Source organism: Eulemur rufifrons, chromosome 14 (assembly GCF_041146395.1).
Source record: "Eulemur rufifrons isolate Redbay chromosome 14, OSU_ERuf_1, whole genome shotgun sequence".
In the NCBI taxonomy this organism is placed as follows: domain Eukaryota; kingdom Metazoa; phylum Chordata; class Mammalia; order Primates; family Lemuridae; genus Eulemur; species Eulemur rufifrons.
In genome coordinates, this window is record NC_090996.1 from 36,221,022 (window position 1) to 36,233,564 (window position 12,543).

Consider the following 12,543-nt stretch of genomic DNA (forward strand, 5'->3'; position numbering starts at 1 on the left):
TGGGTGAGACCCCAAGGACCCGAGTTGGGCAGAGCTGCAGCCTCTGCTGGCTTGGGGACCAGGCTGCAAGGGCAGGTTGAGCTGGGCCCAGAGTCCCAGACTGGGGACTAGAGAACCCCATGCCCACCCTCCCAAGTCAAAGCCACTCTGAAAGGGAAGTTTCTCAACTTTATTAGACTGGAGCTCCTCCCTGCCAGCCCCAGGGGCTCGTCCCCGGGCACAGTGAGCGGGGTTGAGGTCAGGCAGGTTTGGCCCCTGGCCCCCGGCAGCTTGGGACAGCTGAGCCAAGGAAACAACAGGTGCAAAAGTCCAGATGCTGGCACTTCAGGTGTGGCCGGCGCCTGGCCAGGCCGCAGTGGGTGGATGGGGCACCAAGGTCCTCTTTTGGCAAAGGGTCCACCGAGGCAGCATTCCTTTGCAGGCAGCCGCTATGAACAGTTGGTGATTCTAGCCAGGAACTGCTGCGCCCACCACTCGTCCAGGTCGATGGGCACGAAGTCTGTGGGTAGAGCAGAAGGCTGGGCAGTGACGCTGCCTCCCAGCCAGGCCGGCATCTCTCCTCTCTGACCCCGCCAGCCCTTCACCTGGACTCCAGGCCCTGGGAAGAAGGGGTCTGGCGAGAGAGTCCCCTCCCCAACCCCCTGGGGCTATAACCTGGCAGGAGCCCAGGTCAGGATCAGAGGGGTAGGGGGCACTGCCTGGGGGATCAGGGGCTGGGAGGAAATTCCCCAGGGGACAGGGTTGGGGGCTCACTCTGAAGCCGGGGATTGGGGGTCCTCTCCACGTACTGCACGGGCCTCGGCCCACTCTCACCGGCTGGGCCACCATCCAGCTGCTGTTGCACCTGCTGCCAGGCTGTGGGGGTGGGGCAGTCAGGCTGAGCCGGTCTCTGGCAGCCCATCTCCCACCCTAGGGCCTGGCGGTCACCCTGGCCTCCACCCCAGCACAGGGAATGGGCAGCCTGCTCAGTGGTCACAAGACAAATGGGCATAGAGCCAAGGAAAAGCACAGCCCTCTTCTACTGGGAGTTGGGCTGCAGTGCGAGGAGGGCCTGGGCCATCCCGGGTCCACCCTGAGACCCAGTGGCCTGGGCCACACCCTTCTGGGCCCCCTCACTACCTTCGGACACAAAGCGGACGTTCTCCTCGTGGGCCAGTGTGTAGGTCTCCTGGGTCCCCTCGAGAGATGGGGACGTAGCAGGGGGCCGCCGGCCATTCACGCGATTGAACACAAGCCTCGGCCCGGAACTGCAGGAGCAGGAGACACACGTGGTCAGCACCCATCCCAGGCCTAGGTGCTGCCTGGCACACCTCAGGAGCAGCCCTGGGCCACGACCACCATCCCCAGAGCAGGCCGGCCCAGGCACTTCCTGAACCAGAGCGGCTTCCTGCAGCAGCTGGTGGCCCAGGCCTCGCTCCTGCAGGCCCCAAGCCACCGGCAGTGCGGCTCACACCTGCTACCCTCGGCCCCCAGGGAGGCGAGTGACGGCTGGGCAGGGGGTCCACCAAGTGCCCCTCCAAGGATCATGCTGGTGCCTGTACTGCCATTTGCCTGTCCCGGACCGGCCAGACCTCCAGCAGCCCCGGTTCTGGCTTGAGCCGTGACCAGGTCTCTGTCCAACTCCACCCACTGGGCGCAGTTCTTGGCCACATCCTGGCCCCACGGAAGCTTCTCTGCCCAATGACGCCCCCTCCCACCATGGAAGACCGAGAACAGGGCAGCCTTTGCCCCTCCCTCTCCCCAGCTGCCCCCAGGTCCCTGGGAGTGATCACCAAGTGCCAGGATGGGGGGTCCCTGAGTGGGAAGAGTAGCTGCGACCCCAGCCCACTCCCCGCAGGGGCAGCGGGGCAATGCAGAATGAGATGGCCCCCCCGTGGCGCTGCACGCGATGTCCAGGGGGCCACTGGGCCTGTCCCTGCCAGGTGGGCCCAGGGCAGGGATGGGTCGCCCCAGCCGGCGGCAGCTGGCCAAACCCTGCACACACGAAGCCTGGGACAGGGGCCGTGGAGGAAATGGGGCCCGCACCTACAGCAGGAGGTGGGAGCCGGGAGTCCTGGGCTGCGCCTGCCACTCCGCCAGGCACTCGCGGTCCCGGCCGGCCTGCTCGCCTTCCTGGGCTCAGGTGCCCCACCGCCGCTCTGGGTTCCTCCTCAGGTGAGAGGGGCACTAAAACAAAGAGGAGTGTCTTGAGGGGCGCAGGGTCCCGCCAGCCCCAGGGCCGGCAGGGTCTGGTGGCCGCAGAGAGTCTTAACTGTGCAGGTGGAGGTGGGAGGAGGGCAGGGGCTCCTCCCAGACCCGTGCACTGCCTGCGCTTCCCCACAAACCAGAGGGAGGAAGGGGGCTTTGTCCACTCGGAAAGCCCCCTTGCCTGCAACCGCTCCCACCCTGGAAGGGTGAAAACTCTCCAGGAAAGCGTGGCGGCTGGGTATCAACTTTAAAAAAGAGAAAGAATTGCAAGGCCAGAGGTGGTGGCCTCGGGGCTGAGATGGGGACGCCCCCCCATGCCTGCCCCGCCCACCGTGCCCAAGAAGGTGCGGTTATGTAAGGCGGCTGTTCTCTGGGGGAAAGGGCACCAGCCCCAGAGTGCACCTGTGGATGCCAGCTAACCTGTGCCCACTCTCGGGAATGCTGCCCGAGGGCAGCCCCAGCCCACGGTGCCCCACACGGGTGTCCTCTCCTCTCTCCCCTCCACCACCCACCCGTCCAGCCCAGGAACTGCGGCTGGGAGGGAAGTGCCGTGACCATGCCCTGCTGGCAGCACCAGGCCTCATGGCAAAGCTCCGGCCCCAGCCTGCCTCCTGGACCTGTCCATGCTGAGCCACAGACCACGCCCCCTTCTCCCACGTGGGCTCAGCCCAGGGTTCCTTCCTAGGGCGGTCCCTGTGCGCCCAGCCCACCCCTAGGGTCAGGTGATCACAGGGCCCCATTTTATCTTCTACTTGACAATGGATATCGTCTCGGTTCATCTTATTGTCCCCCTCCCCGGCCCCCCCCCCACATCCCCTGAGCCACCACCAGGAGGGACTTAGAAAAGTGGGGTATTATACAGAGTGTCTCCCCAGGAAGGTGCAAGGCAGGGCTGTGGGTGCCACAGCTGCCAGAAGCTCCCAGCCCAGGGCCTGGGAGGGGCCCCAGGAAGCAGGGGGGTGGGCCCCACCGCATGAGCCCCTCTAGCACAGCTCTGCCCCGCCGTGGCTTCTGCACCCAGCAGGACGCGGAAGTCAAGCCCGCTCGGACTCCTGCCTGTTCCACCTGGCTGGCTGAGGCAGACTTCAGACCTCCACACCAGGTCTGGCCTCCTGGGGGCTTTAAGGGCTCCTCTGGGGAGCAGCCCTCTTCTCCCCCGACACGCCCCCAACCCTGCCACAGCCATGCCCTCCCCAGCAGTGGGGCCTTGGGGTGAAGGTGTGTTTCCCCAGGTGGGAGAGTGGTCCTGCCTGGGTGACTGCGTGTGGTGAGCACCTGTGGTTTGCTTTCCTCCCTGGGAGGCAGGGTGGCCGTGGGTGCCAAAGCTGATAGGAGCAGAGTGCCCAGCACAGCCCAGTGCCAGGGAACACTCTGGCGCCTGGCTCACCTCCCTCCCCGGGGCGCACCTGTGGCCCAGGACACTTCCTTCACTAAGGTCCTGCCCACCTGCAGGAAGCCCCCCTCCTCCGGCATCTGAGACCCAGAACCGAAAGACAGGGGGAAGGCTGAGGGTGACGCAGCAACACACACCCCACCTGAGCTACTCTGAACCCCTGGCCACCCTGGGAGGGTGTTCGTGCCCAGCGTGGAAAGCCCCCACTGTGGGGCCGCACTCTCCAACCGAAGCCCCCGCCCCCCAGCACGGCCACCAGGACTCATGTTCCCCGGGGCCTGTGTGGGGTTAGAGCAAAGTCCGCAGGCCTGGGACACACAGACTATAAACGAGAAGATTAGGGAGTGGCTGAGCTGAGGAAGTAGAAGGCTGGGCCCTGGGGCCATGTGTAACCTCTAGGTTATGCTCACGTGGAGGTCAAAGTGGTCAGGACTGAGCCTCCTGTGGTTTCAGGAGGGCACTGGGCAGACCCCCTGCTTGGGACAGGCAGAAGCCCCGACATGGAAGGGTGCGCTGGGGAGGAGGAGCTCGGCGCCCCGGGGTGTGCGGGGAGGAAGGCGGGAGGGCAGCGGCCTGGCAAGGCCGGAGGGAGACACAGGCACCTCTCCCCCACTGAGCTCTGCGACGACGGCGCCAGGAGACCTTGAGGGCCGGCGCTCTGCGCAGCTCTCCCCAATCCTTGACCTGGGTCTGCCCCAAAGGGGCGCGAGCACGCAGCCCAAGGTCGCGCGGGGCGCCTGTGATCCAGCTGGTCAGCGGCTCCCCACCCGAGGCCCGCAGGGGCCCCACGCGGCCAGGAGGGTCCGCGCACACCGGGCCCAGCCAGGTGCGGCGGGAGAGCAGAGGGGCGCGCGCCGCCAGCTGCCCGGCGCACCCCGCCCCCTCGGCACGCCCGCCCCGCCCCAAGCATGTGGCCGGGCCTCGCCAACCTTCCCCCAAGGTCACCCTCGCTGCGCCGCGGCGGCCGGGGTGCGCTGAGGGCCGGGGCCACGCGCGCCTCACCTCGACAGGGGCCAGGGTCCCGGCGGCTGCGCGAAGGGCTGCGCCTGCGGGGGCGGCGCGGTCGGCGGCGCGGGCTGCCGGCATTTCAGGAGCTCGCCGAGCCTGCTCTCCACCTGCTGCTGCGTGGGACCTGCGGGCACCGGGAGGCCTCGTCAGCCGCCGCCGCGCCCCTGGGCGCGCGGACCCCGGCGCTCGCGGCGTCGCTCCCCGGCCCGCCCGGCCCACCTGTGCGGCGCTGCGCGACCAGCTTGCTGGGCCCCTTGGTGATGGTGTACATGGCGCGCCGGGCTCCGCGTGAAGGGCCGCTCCCCGCGCTCGCTCGGACACACGCCGCGGCCGGATCCGGTGCCCTCCGCCCGGGCTCGCACTTTACCGGCTGCCGGCGCGGCGGGGAGGGGGCGGGCCCGCTACACGCCCCCGGCCCTTAAAGGGCCCGCGCGGGTTCCGCCCGACCCCGGGGCACACGGCGGAGGCGGCGCTCCGGCCCTTTGGGAAACGGGCCCAGGCGGGCGCCGCGAGGCAGGGGCGGAGCCGGCAGAAGCCACCGCGCCACCCCCACGCGGCCCAAGGCCAAGGTCGGTGAAGTGCCCTGGGGCCTGGGAAGGCTGGCTGCTGCGTGAGGCCAGGTAAGACAGTGGGCGGGGCTCTGACCCTAAGGGGAGGTGTCAGCCTGGCCGGGGAGCCCGCTGAGCCCTACCTTCGACGGGCGCTGGGGGGAGTTTCTGTGCCGGGGGGTGCTCGGCGCAGACGCGGGAAGCACGGATTTTGCACTCAGATTTCTGGAGTTTCTGCCAAGGTGCCCGGAGAGGCCCGGGCCAGTGTGAGTGGTCACCCTTGGCTTGGGTCTTGGGACTGGGTCTAAGAAGAGAAAAGGGGGCTCGTCCCCCTGGATTTGGGCAGAGACATGATGCCCTGGGAATCCCTTCCACCCCGGGGGCTGAGAGCCCTGGTTGCACTCAGCTCCACGTCCCACCCTGGGTGCAGGGTGCACCCCCAGTGCCAGGGAGGGACAGGCCACTTTCCACTCCAAGGGCAGGATGAGAGGAGGTGTGGGAGGCAGTCCCAGCTTGGCTAAGTCATCCCATGTTGGGGAGCAGTTACCCCCACACTCCCAGGCAGTGGGTGGAGCAGTGGTTTCTGCCCAAGACCCCTCAGGGACGGTGCCCCAGAGACATCATGTGTGACCTCCGGGGAGCTGCAGGCCCAGGAGCCCGGACTAAGCAGGGGGAGGCAGTAACCCAGGGGCTCCCACCTCCTACTGCTCTGTGCCTCTGGGGTCCTGACTCCCAGCCCAGGGGCTGCTCAGAAACCAGGTCCCAGGAGACCCCTGCTCAGGGCTGTCCAGGACCACACGCTAGCGGGTTTGAGCATAGCCGAGTCCAATCCTGGACGTCCCCGACCTGAGGAGACAAGCGCTGCGCTGAGAGGGCGCTGCCACCTGGGCCCGCACTCCAACCACAGAGGTTTGAGGAGGCTCAGTCTGTGCTGGTGCCAGGGCCTGGGGGTGTCAGCGGCCACAGGTTCTCCCAGGGGAGGCCGAGGGGCTCCCATCTGGGGACAAGGGCTGCAGCAGTTTTTTCCTTCTGAATCTCCGGACAATAAGCAACATGCCCCGCGTTCGGGGGGGCTCTTGGCAGGGGTCGGGAGGGGGGGCCAGCCTGAGCCTGAGGAACCAGCCTCCCAGCCCCACACTCGCCCTGCTGCTCTCTTCCCTTCCAGGCCTACCCTGTGGGCCTACTTTGCTTGGGGACCCTCGGGGAGGCTTCTGATCCGGGGTGGCTGTCCTGCCCCTCACATGGCCCCTTGGCCCCGTGTCCTGTCCTGAGCGAGGCTGAAGGACACAGTCCATCTCCTCTGCAAGGCTGGGCTAGGCCTGTGAGAGAGATTGAGGCCTGAGAGGGCAGGGGGGCCGGGGGACAGCATGGAAGGGGCTGCCCAGCCCCCAGACCAGCCATGTCCAGGGAGTCCAGGCCTGAGCATGGGCCTGGGAAAGGCCCCTCACTGGCCAGGCTGACCCCTCACTGACTGCCCCCTCCACACCCGCTCCCGTCCCTCCCCCACCAGACCAGAGCCGCAGGCCTTCAGGGCCAGCGTGGTCAGGCCTGGCCGGGCCTCTGCTAGTGGCCTTGCATGTGATCACTCACGCAGGCTGGGGGCCCGTGGCCAGAGGGCATGTGTTCTCGTGGAAGGACGGGCAGCTGGTTAGAGTGGGGGCAGGGGAGGAAGGCCTGGGTGAGGACCTGCACACCCCCAAGCTCTGAGGGCCCTACGAGGAGCCCACCCCCAGCATTCGCCGCAGGCAGCGAGGATGGCAGACTTCATCAGAGCGGAGCAGCGCCTGACCTTTGTGTAAAACCACTGGAGGTCAAGCCACACAGCCGGAACGTCCAGCCCCAACATGCCACGACTGAGGTCAAAAGTTGGGTCCAGAAGCCCTCAAAGGGCTCCCAGGGCTGGGGGCAGTGGCTCACACCTGTAGTTCCAGCACTTGGGGAGGCCTAGGTGGGAGGATCACCTGAGTGAGGCCAGGAGCTCGAGGCTACAGTGATCTGTGATTGCTCCACTGCCCTCCAGCCAGAGCGAGACACCATCTCAAAAAAAAAAGAGGGGGCTCTGAGGGAGGAGTAGTGGGCAAAGAAATGTCCGACAGGCCGAAGGGCAGGGGCGGGTGAGGAGGCCCCGTGGTACCCAGGGCAGCACGGGCCAGAGGGTGCTGAGGGAGCCCTGACAAGTCCTGAGCGCAAGCAGGGGGTGGGCTGGTCTCCCAGGATGGCTTCCCAGGCTGCCTGGGCACAGAGGTGGCCGGGCCCCCAGTGAGGCCGGCATCCCCCAGCCCTGGGGAGGCCTGGTCGGGGCCCTGCGAGGTCAGGGTCTGGGTGGGCCCTCGGCCCAGCTGCAGGGGTGCTGGGGCATGGGGCCGGCTCTCCTAGCTGGGGGGGTCCCCTGGCCAGCCCACACGGGGCGGCAGCTCCTGGGGACCTCACGGCCTTCCGTGGACTGACGGAAGGCCCCCAGCGGCAGTCCTCTGGGGCAGGCAGCCTCCCTGTTGTCGGCACAGGGTCCCGGCGGTCGGCAGCTGGACTGGAGGGGCCTCACCCAGCAGGCAGGGCGAGAAGCAGCCTCTTCCTCACAGACCCCAGTCATCCTAATGACCAAGTACTTTTTTTTTCCTCTTGAAAAAGTCTCTAAGATAATAAAATTTTATGTAAAAGGTGAAAAAAGTTAGAGTCTTCATTCATCTTCAATTGGTTTTCCAGATCTAAAATCCTTGCTCTGACCAACCAAGCCTTGAAGACGGGTTTGTATAAGGCTCAGGACTTCTGCCAACGGAGGGGCGACCAGCGGCCCCCAGGAAAAGGCTCTGGCTGGGTGCACCAGCATCGCCCGCCCGGTTTCCTAGGGGTTGCTCACCCTGTTCCCAAATCCAGGTATCACAGGTTGAATGGTGGCCCCAAAAGACATGTCCCCCTGGAACCTCCAAACGTGACCTTATTTGGAATAAGAACCTTTGCAAATATAATTAGGGCAAGGAGTTTGCGATGAAAACCTCCTGGATTGGGGCGGGGGCCCTAAATGCAGTGACTCGTGTCATAAGAGAAGGGAGGTCTGGACACAGCACGGGGTGGGGGGGCCGGGGCAGGGGGGGACACATGAAGACTGAGTGGAGACCCCAGCGACCAGGCACAGCCGGGAATCGCCTGGAGCCACCAGAAGTTGGGAGAGGCAGGAAGGATCCTGCTGTAGGGCCTCTGGAGGAGGCTGGCAGCTTTATTATGGAATCCTGTCTCCAGAACCGTGGAGGAATAAAGGTGTTGTTTTAAGCCACCAAGTTTTGGGGTAATTTGTTAACCGTAGCCACAGGAAACTGACAAGGGAGGGAAGTGGGGGTGGGGGTGGGGGTGGGAACAGAAGAGGGCTTGGGAAAGGGAGCACAGGGACATCAGGCCGCTGGGGTCAACAGTGGGCACGTGGGACTGGACCCTGGGGGAGAAGTTGTCCCTGGCTGTTGGCCCTGGACGTCACGGGGGCGGCCCTTTGGGGGAAGGGTGGTGGGTGGGGCTTGGCTGCCAGGCCCTGCTCTGGGGGAAGGTGAGTCGCCCTCACTCCTCAGACGTTCCTGAGCACCTCCTGTGGGCCAGGTCCCAGCAAGCCAGGGGCAGGGGCTCCTGGAGGTGGAAGTGCAAGAAGGGGGCCGTCCCTGCCAGGAGGAAGTGCCGGTGCCAGGGCCAGGAGGTGCCTCCGTGTCCCTCCACGGCACAAAGCCAGGACTGGAGGCTGTCCGGGCACCGTTGATCTTACCATATGGAGAAACACTCGCTGGGGAAGGTGGCCGGCGCCACAGTCCCTCCTACCTGGTGTAAGGTAAGTCTCCAGAGGGGGTGTCCAGGAGCCAGACTCGGCCTCAGGAGAGGACACTTCTGGCCCTGACAATGATCCAGCCCCACCAGCCTCAACTCCAGCTCCCCAGGGACACCACCAGGAGTGGCAGGGTCCGTGGGACCCTTCTAGATATCCCTTTGCAGTATCCCGAGGGGGTCCCGGACCCCTGCCAGTGTCTGCCGCACCTCCATGACTTTCCCGAAAACGTGTGCTCACACACGCTCTCTGCAGCAAAGGCCCCCACTCAGCCCCTCCCAGGCTCCGGGCTCGGTGAGTGCCCAGGTCGGGCTCTGACCTACCCAGCATCCACCCCAGAGCAATGAACTCTGGAGGGCAGGTGTCAAATGCTGTGACACGTGACATCATCTGCTGGGCACAGTAGGCAGCTCCTTAAAGCAGCTCCATACAACAGGGGAGCAGGGAGATCAATCTGGGGCCCCCTGCTCTGTGCCCAGGGAGTCCCAGGGGACACCTGGATGCTGAGACACCTGGGCGTTGGGAGCGGGGATGTGCACCGAGGGAGACCTCACCTCCCCTCGACCTGGACACATGGCAAATGCTCAGCCGACAAACCAGGAAGAAGTGATTGCAAAGGGGACCCAGGTGGGGAGAGCCTGGGGCTCGGAGGCGGGAAAGCTGCAGCGCCGGGTCAGGGCCGCGGCGAGCCCTGCACCGCAACACCCGCTCAGCGCGGCTGCCCGCGCCGGCCAACCCCGAGTCTGGCCCCCGGTTAAGCACAGCCACGCCGGGCGCGTGACTCGGGCTCCCCTCCCCGCGGCAACCCCAGCCTCACGTTCCCGTCGGGGCCAGGGTGACGTCGGGTGGGTTCTCGTTCCGCAAAACCGCCCAGCAAAGGGGCTAAGCCGGTCCTGGCCGCGGAGCACGGCCCTCGGCATTTTCTGGAACAGGCGCCCCTCCGAGACGGGGACCCCAAGGTGACAACCAGGGCGCACACAATCGCGCTTCCCGCTGGGCTTCAGGGGTCACCGACCCCGCAGGCTATCGGTGGACCCCGAGCTGGCGCTGCTCACCTCAGGGTCACAGAGCACCGCGCGCGCACCGCAGGGTGGCCCCGCGCCGCCCGCAGCCCCTGCACGGGGCCCGGCCCGGAGCCTCGCCCCGCCGGCCCGAACGTCCGCGGTGTCCGTGGCGAGGCCGTCGACAAAGCCGCGTCCCTCGTCCAGCTCCTTCCCCTCGGGCGGAGGACGCCGGGGACACTCGCGAGAGCCCGCCCGCCCGCTCGCGCGCCGCGCCCGGTTCCTGTGGCGGCCGCGTCACCACGTCCTTAGCGGCGCCGCTGGTGTAGTGGTATCATGCAAGATTCCCATTCTTGCGACCCGGGTTCGATTCCCGGGCGGCGCAGGCGACGTTTTGACTTTTTCCACTTCGAAGACGAACTCCCCCCCCTCAGGGGAGAGGAGAGACGACCCGGACGCGGGAGGCGCCGGTCTCGGTGCGGCGCGAACGACACCAACGTTTCGGCGAGCGGCGCGAAAACGCCGGCTCGGCCGCCGGCAACCGGGAGCCGGAGCCCAGCGGGGTCTGGAACCCTCAGCCCATGCGTCCCCGCGGCCGTCGACCCCCGGGCGGGCGGCGCGCGGCCTCCTGGGAGTTGTAGTCGCTCCAGCCGGCGACGCGGCCACCGCGCCACCGCTCCCGGCGCGCCCCGCGCCAGGCCGATGCCACAGCTCCCGACGCGCCCCGCGCCAAGCCGGCGGCGGGGCGGAAGGTGCCGCAGCGATGCTGGTGGCGGCGGCCGCGGAGCGAAACAAGGAGCCCATCCTGAGCGTGCTGCGGCAGTACGTGGACCCGGCCCAGCGCGGCGTCCGTGTGCTCGAGGTGGCCTCGGGCTCCGGCCAGCACACGGCCCACTTCGCGCAGGCCTTCCCCCACGCCGAGTGGCAGCCGTCCGACGTGGACCAGCGCTGCCTGGACAGGTGCGGCCGGGGAGGGCGAGCCCCGAGAGCCGCCGTCCCGGTCCCGCCCCGCCTGCGGCCCCTCCCCGAACAGCCCTGCCAGGAAAGGGCGGCCGGGGCCTGCGTGCGGAACGGTGGGCGCCCGCGATGGCCCCCGCCCCACGGCCCCCGAGGTGGTGAGAGTGGGCGGGCTTCCGGGTCCGGCCAAACTGGGCCCCACCGTGCGCTCCCTCCCGCAGCATCCTGGCCACCGTCCAAACCCAGGGGTTGTCCAACGTGAAGGCCCCGCTGTACCTGGACGTGACCTGGCATTGGGAGCACTGGGGCGGGATCCTGCCGCAGTCGCTGGACCTGCTGCTCTGCATCAACATGATGCACATCAGTCCCCTGAAGTGCACGGAGGTCTGTGGGGGGAGCCGGGCGAGGCCACTCTGCCATGCTGCACCCCGCACCCCGCTGCACTAGGCGGGGAGCAGGGATGCCAGATTCACCCCATGTCCCAGTAGGGACTGGGGGAGGGGCCTCACTGCTGTCCTGTCTCCCACTCTCAGGGGCTCTTCAGGGCAGCGGGACACCTGCTCAAACCCCAGGCTCTGCTCATCACGTACGGAGTGAGTGGTCCTGCCAGAGAGAGGGCCTCCCCGCAGCAGCCCCAGCTGTCCCCCCACCCTGCCGACCCTGTCCCCACTGGCGTTGCTGCCATCTGGATTCCCTGCCTCCCTGCTCAGCCTGGCCCCCGTCTGAGCTCTGGCCAGCCAGGGGCACAGCCTCCCTCCTCAAGGGGACCCTCCTGTGGCTGTCACCAACATTTGAACACGCCCAGGCCCTCCCCCTCCTTGTCACCTGCCAGTGTCTCTGTGCCTTCTTGGTTGTCCTCCTCCTGGGGGCAGGGAGGGGGCGATGTCCATTTCATTCTTTGGGCCCAGCCTGCAAGTCTGTCCCAAGGCCCCTGGGGAATGGCTGACCCTCATCCAGTGACTGCGTCCCCTGTCCCCACAGCCCTATGCTGTCGATGGGAAGATCTCTCCCCAGAGCAACGTGGACTTTGACCTGATGCTCAGATGCAGGTCAGAGGTGGGTGGGAGGGGGCCTGGCTCGGAGGGCAGGTGGGCTGAGCACCCCTCAGGCCATGACTCCATCTCCCTCCCTCCTGCAGGAACCCCGAGTGGGGGCTGCGGGACACAGCTTTCCTGGGGGACCTGGGCCGGGCCAGCGGCCTCCTCCTGGAGAGGATGGTAGGTGGGGAGGGCTGGGGGCCCAGACAGCCTCCTGGTGGTCCAGGGGCCGCTCCTCCTGCAAAGCGTTTCTCCAGGTGGACATGCCTGCCAACAACAAGTGCCTGATTTTCCGTAAAAAGTGACCCCTCTCCTTCATCCTGAATGCCTGCATCCCAGCCAAAGGCTCTGCGGGGCACACACCCAGACCACCGGCAGCTGGACCAGGCCTCAGGGACAGCCAGCCCCACCCAGTCTAGGCCCTTGGCTGCAGCCGACGGGCTGCCCAGGCCCAGCCTGCCCCAGAATAAAGTGGTTCTGCTGCCCTGTTGCTGGTGTCCACCATGCCACCTCCTGGGAGCACCTTGTGGGGGCGAGGTCAGGGCTTGGGGGATTCCTGGGCCTTGCTGCTAGAGCTCGGGCAGTGGAGGGGACCCAGGGACAGTTGCTG

At 67.0% G+C, this 12,543-nt stretch overlaps 2 protein-coding genes and 1 non-coding gene across 13 annotated transcripts; 2 read left to right on the plus strand and 1 right to left on the minus strand.

Moving 5' to 3' along the window:
* Nucleotides 1-157: 157 nt before the first annotated feature.
* MCRIP2 (MAPK regulated corepressor interacting protein 2) lies at nucleotides 158-5,056 on the minus strand. Of its 3 annotated transcripts, XM_069487153.1 has the most exons (5): nucleotides 4,808-4,945; nucleotides 4,583-4,712; nucleotides 1,120-1,247; nucleotides 754-855; nucleotides 158-499 (listed from the first exon to the last, which is right to left on the minus strand). In XM_069487153.1, exons 1-5 carry the CDS (start codon nucleotides 4,857-4,859, stop codon nucleotides 429-431), a joined length of 483 nt encoding a protein of 160 aa, XP_069343254.1. In that variant the 5' UTR covers nucleotides 4,860-4,945; the 3' UTR covers nucleotides 158-428. The 3 variants fall into 3 exon arrangements, with proteins under 3 accessions (XP_069343254.1, XP_069343256.1, XP_069343257.1); XM_069487155.1 differs by lacking the exon at nucleotides 754-855 and having other exon boundaries at nucleotides 4,808-5,056; XM_069487156.1 differs by lacking the exons at nucleotides 1,120-1,247; nucleotides 4,583-4,712 and having other exon boundaries at nucleotides 4,808-4,949.
* Nucleotides 5,057-9,901: 4,845 nt separating this feature from the next.
* Nucleotides 9,902-12,421, plus strand: METTL26 (methyltransferase like 26). Of its 9 annotated transcripts, none has more exons than XM_069487160.1 (6): nucleotides 9,902-10,899; nucleotides 11,118-11,280; nucleotides 11,430-11,489; nucleotides 11,878-11,952; nucleotides 12,035-12,113; nucleotides 12,191-12,421. In XM_069487160.1, exons 1-6 carry the CDS (start codon nucleotides 10,703-10,705, stop codon nucleotides 12,229-12,231), a joined length of 615 nt encoding a protein of 204 aa, XP_069343261.1. In that variant the 5' UTR covers nucleotides 9,902-10,702; the 3' UTR covers nucleotides 12,232-12,421. The 9 variants fall into 9 exon arrangements, with proteins under 9 accessions (XP_069343261.1, XP_069343260.1, XP_069343259.1 ...); XM_069487159.1 differs by having other exon boundaries at nucleotides 11,878-11,945; XM_069487158.1 differs by having other exon boundaries at nucleotides 11,878-12,113.
* Nucleotides 10,254-10,324, plus strand: TRNAG-CCC (transfer RNA glycine (anticodon CCC)). The gene has a single exon. It is a non-coding gene; the product is annotated as a tRNA-Gly (tRNA).
* Nucleotides 12,422-12,543: the final 122 nt, after the last annotated feature.